Source organism: Orbicella faveolata, unplaced genomic scaffold, assembly GCF_042242905.1.
Source record: "Orbicella faveolata isolate gen_17 unplaced genomic scaffold, um_ofav_v1 contig_3, whole genome shotgun sequence".
NCBI lineage: Eukaryota > Metazoa > Cnidaria > Anthozoa > Scleractinia > Merulinidae > Orbicella > Orbicella faveolata.
The window spans coordinates 17,119,717-17,132,500 of record NW_028301558.1 but is presented as its reverse complement, the minus strand read 5'-3'; the positions used below and the strand labels follow the sequence as shown (position 1 = coordinate 17,132,500).

The 12,784-nt window shown below is 41.2% G+C and overlaps 4 protein-coding genes and 1 pseudogene across 4 annotated transcripts in view; 4 read left to right on the top strand and 1 right to left on the bottom strand.

Moving 5' to 3' along the window:
• LOC149106681 (uncharacterized) overlaps nucleotides 1-341 on the top strand; it is an 846-nt pseudogene extending 505 nt beyond the window's left edge.
• The window catches only part of LOC110060814 (uncharacterized), a 67,043-nt gene that overhangs the window by 20,454 nt on the left and 33,805 nt on the right, over nucleotides 1-12,784 (bottom strand). The gene's annotated exons all lie outside the window — the stretch shown is intronic.
• Nucleotides 679-1,955, top strand: LOC149106680 (histamine H2 receptor-like). Its single transcript, XM_089297339.1, has one exon. It carries the CDS (start codon nucleotides 932-934, stop codon nucleotides 1,904-1,906), a length of 975 nt encoding a protein of 324 aa, XP_089153465.1. The 5' UTR covers nucleotides 679-931; the 3' UTR covers nucleotides 1,907-1,955.
• Nucleotides 4,592-6,906, top strand: LOC149106679 (adenosine receptor A2a-like). Its single transcript, XM_089297337.1, has 2 exons — nucleotides 4,592-6,469; nucleotides 6,506-6,906. The coding sequence occupies exon 1, from the start codon at nucleotides 4,592-4,594 to the stop codon at nucleotides 5,564-5,566; it is 975 nt and encodes a 324-aa protein (XP_089153463.1). The 3' UTR covers nucleotides 5,567-6,469; nucleotides 6,506-6,906.
• On the top strand, nucleotides 9,534-10,893 carry LOC149106678 (trace amine-associated receptor 9-like). The gene has a single exon (XM_089297338.1). It carries the CDS (start codon nucleotides 9,770-9,772, stop codon nucleotides 10,742-10,744), a length of 975 nt encoding a protein of 324 aa, XP_089153464.1. The 5' UTR covers nucleotides 9,534-9,769; the 3' UTR covers nucleotides 10,745-10,893.

The window sequence follows — 12,784 nt, the reverse complement described above, 5'->3', positions numbered from 1 at the left end:
TCTTTTGCAGTCTCAACAGCATTCATACTCTCTTGTTTTCCGATCTTGTACTTGACGACCGTTAACAGTGTTTTCAATCGGCCTGACCTTCTTCCTGGTGTTTTGTTCACTATTTCGCTTTTCACACTAACGACTAGTTCGCTTGTAAATCCACTTATACATGCTTTTCTAAAACCGGATTTCAGAGTCGTCATTCGGAATTTCTGTCAACGAATTCTCAGATGGAAGGCTTGTCGAAGAAACGAAGCCAAGCAGGAAAAGAGAAAAACACCGAGCATAGAGACCAGACAATAGCAAAACTCCAGAGCAATTCATCGTCAGAGTATGACACTAACTTGTAGGAATACTCTGGGTCTTCGACACAGGATTTCACGACTTACTAACTCCGTTGTTGTTCTCATGAGAAGAACGACGCTCGCTAGAGGACGGTTTAAACTTCCTGTCAAGTCACCCACGAGCTGAACGTCAGTAACGGTAATAAATTTAACAAATTGACGTCAGCTTTCCATGCGTCTGTCCTGTTACTGCTCATGAATTTCATCACTGTCAAAGTGGCTACGAGGCGACAGCCGAGCGGATCCGTAGACTACTTTGACAATGTTTTGACAAAATTCATTGTCAATAACAGGACAGATGCATGAAAAACTGACGTCAATTTGTTTTTTTTACGATAACAAACATTCGTGCCTGTACCAAATCACCCATTCTCCCACCTCGCTCAAAAGCCAAATGATTTACACCCAAGTTAATAAGACAGCTCCAACAAAAAAAATGTCATATCTATTATGAATTAGCATGAATTCTGTATATTGCATCCGCTCGTTTTAGGATAAAGAAACACATCTAAATGTATCGAGAACAAGGAAAAATCAATGGTCCAATTTGACCACTCTCAACTAATGACTGGAGGCGGTTAAACCAAGCAACAAACATGGCCGAGCCACCCGAGAAGATTTACGTTTCTGTTTCTCTTGGTATTCTCTCGGTTATTATCGTGGGGGCAAATTGTTCCGTTTGCGCTCTGATTTGCTTTAACAAGACTCTACGAACCTACACAAACTGGTTGGTATTGTCACTCGCTGTGTCAGACATCCTTACGGGAGGTGTTTTGCTGCCTATATTACTCATCAAGCCCACATCACTTGTGACAGACTACTTCATTGCCATAATACTACTCTCTGGCGTCGCTAACATTTGCGCAGCGACTTACGATCGCCATGTTGCCATAATCAAGCCGCTACTTTACCCGTATCTCGCACCGAAGCTTTTCAAAAGGGCCATCGTAGCTTCGTGGCTGATTCCAGCCATATACACCGTACTTCCGTTAGCCTGGGACAAGAATTCCACCAAAACAATCCACATTGTGTACCTTGTTTGCCTGGAAGTCTTTGGCGTTGTCTTGCCTTACATCTTTGTAACCTTCGCCTATGTTCGGATTTTCAGACAAGTGCGACGAAGCTTGACCGTGAGAAAAGACTTTGAATCCGCGAGAGAGCAGAGAAAGGAGCGTCGACGTATCTCATCAGACGCCCAGGTGGTGAAAGTCTTTTGCATAGTCTCCACGGCATTCCTACTCTCTTGGTTGCCGATCTTATACTCAACCACCTCCTACAGTGTTTTGGATCGGCCTGACCTTCTTCCTGGTGTTTTGGACACAATTTCGCTTTTCACAGTAGCGACTAGTTCGATTGTAAATCCACTAATATATGCTTTCTTAAAACCGGATTTCAGAGTCATCATTCGGAATTTCTGTCGAAAGCTTTGTCAGACGAACGTCGTGCCAAAGAAACCAAGCATTCCTCCCTCGTCTCGTTGGGCAAAAACAGAGAAAAAGACGAAGCAAAACGACCAGACAATAGAAAAACACGAGAGCAATTCATCGTCAGAGTATGACACGAAGTTGTAAAAATACTCCGAGACTTCAACACAGGATTTCACGACCGTCTCACTTGTTTGTTGGTTCTCAAAGACACCCACGAGTGAACAGTCAACAGTGTTTTCAATCGCCCTGACCTTCTTCCTCGTGCTTTGTTCACTATTTCGCTTTTCACACTAGCGACTAGTTCGCTTGTAAATCCACTTATACATGCTTCCCTAAAACCGGATGTCAGAGTCGTCATTCCGAATTTCTGTCAACGAATTCTCAGATGGAAGGCTTGTCGAAGAAACGAAGCCAGGCAGGAAAAGAGAAAAACACCGAGCATAGAGACCAGACAATAGCAAAACTCCAGAGCAATTGATCGTCCGACTATGACACGAACTTGAAGGAATACTCTGGGTCTTCTACACAGGATTTCACGACTTACTAACTCCCTTGTTGTTCTCATGAGAAGAAGAACGAAGAAGAAGAACGCTAAAGGGCGGTTTAAACTTCCTGTCAAGTCACCCACGAGCTGAACGTCGGTAACGGTAATAAATTTAACAAATTGACGTCAGTTTTCCATGCGTCTGTCCTGTTATTGATCATGAATTTCGTCATAACATTGTCAAAGTAGCTGTGGATCACGAGGCGACAGCCGAGTAAAACCAAAGACTACTGACAATGTTATGACGAAATTCATTGTCAATAACAGGACAGACGCACGAAAAACTGACGTCAATTTGTTTTTTAACGGTAACAAATTGTCAAATTGTCCGCTTTCGCTCCTTGATGCATCGCATAAATTATAACTTCATGTGTCTGTCCGCATATTGACAATGAAAATTAGCCACTGTGCGCGCGAGAATTTGTCCAGTTATCGTAAAAATATCATTGAATTACAAACCTTAGCAGTTCGCAGCTAGCAAAGCTATTCTGGGCGAGCTGTTATTACTTTAACAGTCTTGTTTAGTTAAGTTAAAAGAGAGAATAAGATAAAAAAAGTAGGAAATTAAAGAAATCATTTGAGTAGATACACAAAATTAAACCAAAATATTATACATAACACATAATGTAGAAATTAAGTAGCGAAACGTGGTTGGTGAGATAAGACAGTACAGGCAGAGCGAGTTAATGATAATTGAGAACGAAATGGTTAAAAGAGGCTCTATACTAATACTAATTAAAGAGGAAATACTAATTAAAGAGCGAGAGATACTTAGAGATTTCAATATAGCGCATATAAACAATCATCTCAATTTCGAGAGTTTCCAAGCGTACTTTACTCAATTCTCGTTTGAAGGAGGTCTTCCTTAATTCACCGCTTGTAGCAGCTCTCTACTTCTACCCATACTAACTTTCGGGCTTGTCTTTTTGAATGAAAAACAAAAACTCGGTCAATACGGCAAGGTCTTGGTTGGAGATTTTCGCCTAAAGACCTCACTCTAGGTTAATAAGTGGTTAAAACTGGAAACATGAAAAGTTCGCCGTTGCGGTCGACGTTCACTTATAATAATTTGCGAAAGAGAAAACAATTTTGTGGCAGAAGAAAACTGAAATGGTTTTTAAAAGGTTCTCTAGATAGCATTCTTAAGGCTGGTTTCATATGGTAGCTACCATCGCTGCGATCGCAATAGCTAAACTCGAGCGATGTTTATAATTTCGCTTTCGTGACGGTTAGTGTGGACGGTAGACCTAACCGTAGAAATAAATTTGCGTTTTCAAACTCCTCCTGCGTAGTGTCGACAGGGCCTAACACCATAGCAGACACAACGACGAGCTGCTCGTGAGCTCAAATATTTGTTTGGGCAATTGACATAAACTCTTTCTAAGTTTAAAACACATATTTCTAAGTTTAAAACACATATTTTTAAGCCTTTTATGGATCAAGACCGTATCAATCATGTATGTACCGTAAATTAGGTTCAATTTTTTGCTTGTTTGTTTGTTGTTGTTGTTGCTCTTCTTTTTAAATGCTTGTTTTTACATAATCTCCAGAATGGCTGTAATTTTTAATGTAAAGGTTTAGTATTTAAAGTACAATTTTATGAATAGCTGTATTTTATATGTAAATCAGGGTCCGAAATTAACTTTTTTAGGCAGGCGCCAACTGGTGACTAAAATTTCTTTTTCAGTCGCGATATGGAAAAATGTGGTCGCCAAAAAGTGTCAATAAAATTTTTCCTTCGCAGCGAAACACAAACCAAAATTTTAAACGCCTGGGAATCCATTGAAATTTCATTTTTGGACTTTCCTGTCAAGTTTCGAAAGAAGATTTTTAATAAGGGGTAAACCATTTGACTTTTGAGGGAAAGCGTGGGTGATTTTGACGAAAAAAATTATAGATATGCAGTCATGTTTGTACCAAAAAAAAAAATTCATGCAACAAAAAAAGATTCGCACACGTTCAGTGAGCCGAAAAAAAGCATGGCAAACACGTCCCCCCAGCCCCCCAAAATACTCCTAGTGCATGTTACAAACATTAGTGCCTGTAACAAATCACCCATCCCCCCTCGCTCAAAAGCCAAACGATCTACCCCCAACTGGGTTAGTGAGACAGCTGCGACAAAAAATTGTCACATCTATTATTAACTGGCATGAATTCTGTCAATTGCATCCGCTTGTTTTAGGATAAAGAAACACATCTAAATGTATTGAGAACAAGGAAAGATCAATGGTTCAATTTAACCACTCTCAACTAATGACTTGAGACGATTAAACCAAGCAACAAACATGGCCGAACCATCGAAAGAGATTTACGTTTCTGTTTCTCTTGGTATTCTCTCGGTTGTTATCGTGGTGGCAAATTGTTCCGTTTGCGCTCTGGTTTGCTTTAACAAGACTCTACGAACCTACACAAACTGGTTGGTATTGTCACTCGCTGTGTCAGACACCCTAACAGGAGGTGTTTTGCTGCCTATATTACTCATTAAGCCCAAATCGCTTGTGACAGACTACTTCATTACCCTAATACTACTCTCTGGCGTCGCTAACATTTGCGCTGTGACTTACGATCGCTATGTTGCTATAATCAAGCCACTAGTCTATCGGTATCGTGCACCGACGTTTTTCAAAAGAGCCATCGTAGTTTCGTGGCTGATTCCAACCATATACACCGTACTTCCGTTAGCCTGGGACAAGAATCCCACCAAAACAATCCACATTGTGTACCTTGTTTGCTTGGAGTTCTTTGGCGTTGTCTTGCCTTACATCTTTGTAACCTTCGCCTATGTTCGAATATTCAGAGAAGTGCGACACAGCTTATCGATGAGGAAAGACTTTGAATCCGCGAGAGAGCAAAGAAAGGAGCGTCGACGTATCTCATCAGACGCCCAGGTGGCGAAAGTCTTTTGCATAGCCTCCACAGCATTCTTACTCTCTTGGTTGCCGATTTTGTACTTAACTACTGTAAACAGTATTTTGGTTCGGCCGGACCTTGTTCCTGGTGTTTTGGTCATTATTTCGCTTTTCACAGTAGCGACTAGTTCGCTTGTAAATCCACTAATATATGCTTTCCTAAAGCCGGATTTCAAAGTGGTCATTCAAAATTTCTGTCTAAAGACTTCTCAGACGAAAGTCGTGACCAAGAAACCAAACATTCCTTCCTCGTCTCGTCGGGCAAAAACAGAGAAAAAAACGAAGCAAAAAGACCAGACAATAAAAAAACGCGAGAGCAATTCATCGTCAGAGTATGACACGAAGTTGTAAAAATACTCTGGGACTTCGACACAGGATTTCACGACTACCTCCTTAGTTGTTCTCATGAGAAAAAGAACGACGCTCGCTAAAGGACGGTTTAAACTTCCTGTCAAGTCACCCAAGTCAGTAACTAACGTCAGTAACCCACGTCAGTAACAGTAATAAATTTAACAAGTTGACGTCAGTTTTCCATGCGTCTGTCCGGTTATTGATCATGAATTTCGTCATAACATTGTCAAAGTGGCCGTGGATCACGAGGCGATAGCCGAATGGATCCGCAGCGTACTTTGACAATGTTATGACGAAATGCACTGTCAATAACAGGACAGACGTATGAAAAACTGACGTCAATTTGTTTTTTAACGATAACAAATTGTAAATTGTCCGCTCTCGCTTGTTGACGCATCGCATAAATTATAAATTCATGTGTCTGTCCGCATATTGACAATAAATTAGCCAATGAGCGCGCGAGAATTTGTGCAGTTATCGTTAAAATATAATTGAATTACAAGCCTTAGTGGTTCGCAGCTAGCAAAGCTATTCTGTGCGAGCTGCTATTACTTTAACAGTATTATTTAGTTTAGTTAAAAGAGAGAATAAGAGGGCAAAAAAAAAAAAAAGGAAATTAAAGAAATCATTTGAGTAGATAAACAAAATTAAAACAAAATATTATACATAACACATAATGTAGAAATTAAGTAGGAAAACGTGGTTGTTGACATAAGACAGTAGAGGCAGAGCGAGTTAATGATAATTGAGAACGAAATGGTTAAAAGAAGGTCTATACTAATACTAATTAAAGAGCAAATACTAATTAAAGAGCGAGAGATACTTAGCGATTTCAATATAGCGCTTATAAACAATCATCTCAATTTCGAGAGTTTGCAAGCGTACTTTACTCAATTCTCGTTTGTCTTCCTTAATTCACTGTTAATTCGTTTGAAGGAGGTCTTCCTTAATTCACCGCTTGTAGCAGCTCTCTACTTCTACCCATACTAACTTTCGGGCTTGTCTTTTTGAATGAAAAACAAAAACTCGGTCAATACGGCAAGCTCTTGGTTTGAGATTTTCGCGTAAAGACCTCACTCTAGGTTAATAAGTGGTTAAAACTGGAAACATGAAAAGTTCGCCGTTGCGGTCGACGTTCACTTATAATAATTTGCGAAAGAGAAAACAATTTTGTGGCAGAAGAAAACTGAAATGGTTTTTAAAAGGTTCTCTAGATAGCATTCTTAAGGCTGGTTTCATATGGTAGCTACCATCGCTGCGATCGCAATAGCTAAACTCGAGCGATGCTTATAATTTCGCTTTCGTGACGGTTAGTGTGGACGGTAGACCTAACCGTAGAAATAAAGTTGCGTTTTCCTTGACGTAGTGTCGACAGGGCCTAACACCATAGCAGACACAACGACGAGCTGCTCGTGAGCTCAAATATTTGTTTGGGCAATTGACATAAACTCTTTCTAAGTTTAAAACACATATTTCTAAGTTTAAAACACATATTTTTAAGCCTTTTATGGATCAAGACCGTATCAATCATGTATGTACCGTAAATTAGGTTCAATTTTTTGCTTGTTTGTTTGTTGTTGTTGCTCTTCTTTTTAAATGCTTGTTTTTACATAATCTCCAGAATGGCTGTAATTTTTAATGTAAATGTTTAGTATTTAAAGTACGATTTTATGAATAGCTGTATCTTACATGTAAATCAGGGTCCGAAATTAACTTTTTTAGGCAGGCGCCAACTGGTGACTAAAATTTCTTTTTCAGTCGCGATATGGAAAAATGTGGTCGCCAAAAAGTGTCAATAAAATTTTTCCTTCGCAGCGAAACACAAACCAAAATTTTTGGTCGCCAGATGGAAAATTCTGCTCGCCAATTTTTCTTTTAAGAATCGGAACGAAGAGAACGCGTTTGGGGCCGCAATGATGGCGATTTTTCCGCTAACGATAAGATTAAATACAAACACGCTGATTATTTATACGGCTACCACTGAAAACCCACGACGAATGAATCGAACGCCGGCCATATACGCAGTTTCGTGCGACTGCCAAATGTTTCAAGTCAATTTTATACCTTCTCTTGTCTCTACCTTTTGGAGAAGAAATGTACCCGACTGAAAACTGCCGTTTGGTTCTTTGCTCTATGTTCAAAACGATCTCTCCTTTCGCGTTCTGTCAAGACGATCGACGGATCGCCATGTTGAATATCAAAATCTTCCCCTAATTTCTTCGCGGATGTTCCGTCTCCACTTTGTAATAAATTACGGAAAGAGTTCGGGACGTCTTTGGACACCACATCGCCTGAATAAATATTCATGGCGAAAGAACGCACGTGGCCGTCTGCGCCCGCAATACGTACGTTATGGGAAACCGCTGGAAAAACATGGCGGCGAAGCTTCGCACTTATCGTAGCTGTGAAACGTTGTGGTAGATTTATAATAACAGGAAAATCGGTTTATACTTCAAAAGCAGCGGAAAGGTAAAAAGTAAGTGACCAATTAGCGGGCGGCTTTGAATTTTACTTTAATCGATTTGGCTGAAAAACAAAGTTTGTGTAATTATCGTGGCTTGAAATAGTTAATCGCCCGCTGGCGACCAGCTGTGCAATTCTGGTCGTCAGTGCAAAAGTTTTAGTCGCATTTGCGACCAGGAAAGCGCAATTTCGGACCCTGTAAATTCTGATCGCCAGTTAATACCAGTAATCCAGTGATCACTGATTGGCCTTTCAGGTTAAATAAAGTCTTTTAGTTATTTATTTTATTTATAATAAACGCCTGGGAAGCCATTGAAATTTCATTTTTTGACTTTCCTGTCAAGTTTTGAAAGAAGATTTTTAATAAGGGGTAAACCATTTGACTTTTGAGGGAAAGCGTGGGTGATTTTGACGAAAAAAATTATAGATATGCAGTCGTGTTTGTACCAAAAAAAAAATTCATGCAACAAAAAAAGATTCGCACACGTTCAGTGAGCCGAAAAAAAGCATGGCAAACACGTCCCCCCCAGCCCCTCAAAATACTCCTAGTGCATGTTACAAACATTAGTGCCTGCAACAAATCACCCATCCCCCCTCGCTCAAAAGCCAAACGATCTACCCCCAACTGGGTTAGTGAGACAGCTGCGACAAAAAAATTGTCACATCTATTATTAACTGGCATGAATTCTGTCAATTGCATCCGCTTGTTTTAGGATAAAGAAAGACATCTAAATGTATCGAGAACAAGGAAAGATCAATGGTTCAATTTAACCACTCTCAACTAATGACTTGAGACCACACAATAGGAAACCATGAGAGCAATTCATCGTCAGAGTATGACAGGAAGTTGTAAAAATACTCAGGGCGTTCGACACAGGATTTCACGACTAACTCCTTTGTTGTTCTCAAAACTTTTGTGGCAGAAGAAAACTGAAATGGTTTTTAAAAGGGTCCCTAGATAGCATTCTTAAGGCTGGTTTCATATGGTAGCTACCCTCGCTGCGATCGTAACAGATAAACTCGAGCGATGCTTATAATTTCGCTTTCGTGACGGTTAGTGTGAACGGTAGACCTAACCGTAGAAATAAAGCTCCGTTTTCAAACTCCTCCGGCGTAGTGTGGGCCTGACACGATAGCAGACACAACGACAAGCTGTTTGTGAGCTCAAATATTTGTTTGGGTAATTGAGACAAACAGATAATAAACCGGCGCCTGGGAATCCATTAAAATGTCATTTTTTGACTTTCCTGTCATGTTTTGAAAGGAAATTTTTAATAAAGGGTGAACCATTTGACTTTTGAGGGAAAGCGTGGGTGATTTTAAAAAGATATAGATATCCTGCAATCATGTTTAGACCAAAAAAAAAACATTCATGCAACACTGCCGAAAAAAGATTCACACACGTTCAGTGAGCCGAAAAAAAGCATGGCAAACACGTCCCCCCAGCCCCCCAAAAGGACTCTTAGTGCATGTTACAAGCATTCGTGCCTGTAACAAATTACCCACTCCCCCCTCGCTCAAAAGCCAAATGGTCCCCCGGCAAGTTAGTGAGACCGCTGGGACAAAACATTTTCATATCTATTATGAATTAGCATCAATTCTGTTTAATACATGTTGTTTAAGTCTGCTCGTTTTAAGATAGAGAAACACTTCTAAATGTATTGAGAACAAGGAAAGATCAATGGTTCAATTTAACCACTCTCAACTAATGACTTGAGACGGTTAAACCAAGCAACAAACATGGCAGAACCATCGAAAGAGATTTCCGTTTCCGTTTCTCTTGGTATTCTCTCGGTTATTATCGTGGTGGCAAATTGTTCCGTTTGCGCTCTGGTTTGCTTTAACAAGACTCTACGAACCTACACAAACTGGTTGGTATTGTCACTCGCTGTATCAGACATCCTAACAGGAGGTGTTTTGCTGCCTATATTACTCATCAAGCCCAAATCGCTTGTGACAGACTACTTCATTACCCTAATACTATTCTCTGGCGTCGCTAACATTTGCGCAGTGACTTACGATCCCTATGTTGCTATAATCAAGCCACTAGTCTATCGGTATCGTGCACCGACGTTTTTCAAAAGAGCCATCGTAGTTTCGTGGCTGATTCCAACCATATACACCGTACTTCCGTTAGCCTGGGACAAGGATCCTACCAAAACAATCCACATTGTGTACCTTGTTTGCTTGGAGCTCTTTGGCGTTGTCTTGCCTTACATCTTTGTAACCTTCGCCTATGTTCGAATATTCAGAGAAGTGCGACACAGCTTATCGATGAGGAAAGACTTTGAATCCGCGAGAGAGCAAAGAAAGGAGCGTCGACGTATCTCATCAGACGCCCAGGTGGCGAAAGTCTTTTGCATAGCCTCCACAGCATTCTTACTCTCTTGGTTGCCGATTTTGTACTTAACTACCGTAAACAGTATTTTGGTTCGGCCGGACCTTGTTCCTGGTGTTTTGTTCATTATTTCGCTATTCACAGTAGCCACTAGTTCGCTTGTAAATCCAGTAATATACGCTTTCTTAAAACCGGATTTCAAAGTGGTCATTCGAAATTTCTGTCGAAAGAACTCTCAGACGAAAGTCGTGCCGAAGAAACCAAGTATTCCTCCCTCGTCTCGTTGGGCAAAAACAGAGAAAAAGACGAAGCAAAAAGACAAGACAATAGAAAAACACGAGAGCAATTCATCGTCAGAGTATGACACGAAGTTGTAAAAATACTCCGAGAGTTCGACGCAGGATTTCACGACCGTCTTACTTGTTTGTTGGTTCTCAAAGGCAACATGAAAAACGCTCGCTACGGAAACGTTTAAATTTCCTGTTAAGTAATCCACGAGTTGTAGTGATAACAGGAAGTTTAAGAGAACCACAACGGCAAAAGGAACGGTAACGTTGCTAAACAAAAGGTTTCTCACACACCGCTGGGAGCCATGCCAAGCCGAACCAGACAGCCTGACCTTTATTAACATAAGAACATAATTGTCTTACAATGACAAAAAAGTGGCTAGAGAATAATTTCACCTCAACTTAACACATTCTACAAGTACTTCACGGGTGGGGGGTGGGACATGTCAGGCAATGGCGGATGGCAAAACAAAAACTGAAACCTTACACAAGCCACGTGACCTGAAACCCCCCGCACACCTGCAGCCAGACTCCCAGCCGTGAGTGAGAACAACGTTTTCCGCTTGTTTCGTTCCTCAGCCAACGGAAAACCGCACTTATCACACACCGCTGGGAGCCATGCCAAGCCGAACCACACAAATGTATAACGCAAAGAGCGCAGAATATAGGAAAACTCAACTCATAACATACTTTCTGCACGCACAAAAAGCTATTTCGATGGTAAAAGTGGACATGTAATGATCGAAATAGAGTTCCTTGAATGTCTAGTAACTAAATACGAGAAACAAGCTGTTGGCATAAACAACATAGAATCAAAGGCAAAGGCAATGTCAATGTGCATTCTTAATTAACTTTGAACAAGTAGAAGCGCGTCTAAGGACTCATTATTTATGTAAATTGTTCCTAGCTCTCTCACTTCGCCAGCTGTTGGCATAAACAAACAGAATTAAAAAAAACAATGCCAAAGTCATCCTAAATTGACTTCGTAACAAGTAGAAGCGAGTCTAAAGACTCCTTTACGTAATTGTTCCGAGCCCTTTCACTTCTCCGACCTCCATGTCTCTGGAAGAGTCTGTCTGGCACACCGAGAGCTGCTGCCGCAGAAGTTCTTCCTGAACACAGGCTATGGATTCCAAACTTAGTGGGGGCCTGACCTTCCTTGCCAAGCTCCTCCTTGATCAGCTCCTTTGCCCGACTGTAAGACATACAGCCTCTTTCCGCAGACGAACTCCTCTCTTGGTATGCCACACGCGTCGAAATAACGGAGAGCCTTTGGAGTGGTTTGCAATTCTCAAGAATTTCTCAATGATTTTGACTGGGCAAGGGTACTGCAACGGGCGACAAAAACCCATGACCCCTCGCGGAACTGATCATTCTTCCGTTTTTCCAGAAAAATAGCTACATGGGAATCAGCAAAATAAAAACTGTCTACTGAGAAATGGCGCAAGTCATCCCATCGAAGAAAACCAAAGAAACCCAGGGAAAACAAGGCTGCCCGCTGGAGGTCACCAAGGTTACCCTTCTCAAGGCGACCGATCACTTTCCGCACCAGAACAGAAGACAATGGCTCTTTACGTTCAGCTGGTCTGGCAAGAATTCGCCTGGCAGCATCAACCACTTGTTTCACTACCGGATACTTACTCGGCTCCTGATAACCACTCTTTTTATGAACCCAACTCACACCGTACACTGCAGAATTCACCGACGACACTGGCCGGGTCTGTTGAATGAGAGATACAAGCAGCATCATGACGACTGGCCCATGACTTCCAAGATTTATAAGCGCGCAGATAAGTCGCAACTGTTGTAGCAGCGCGATCACGAACCAATACAGCTGGTAATACCTTTGCTAGCTGTTGCAATTCTGGATGGTCAAAACGATCTGCACGAAATTCAGCTAGAAAGGTGACCTCCTCCACCAAGGGTTGTGCAGCTGCAACACAATGATAAATGCCATAAGAGCAGAAACAAATCCAGTAAGCACACATACCATAAAAGAGGAGCAGATCCGCATGCATGTACACACACTAACACTTGGGTCCATAACAGAAGGATTAAGGAAGCCATAACAGCTTGGAGCCCATAACAGGCCTTAGGAGCCAAAACAGCTGATAATTAAGCCATAACAGC

Coding starts and splice junctions, on each gene's coding strand:
- LOC149106680 (XM_089297339.1), top strand. CDS start 932: ATGGCCGAGCCACCCGAGAAGATTTACGTTTCTGTTTCTCTTGGTATT.
- LOC149106678 (XM_089297338.1), top strand. CDS start 9,770: ATGGCAGAACCATCGAAAGAGATTTCCGTTTCCGTTTCTCTTGGTATT.
- LOC149106679 (XM_089297337.1), top strand. CDS start 4,592: ATGGCCGAACCATCGAAAGAGATTTACGTTTCTGTTTCTCTTGGTATT.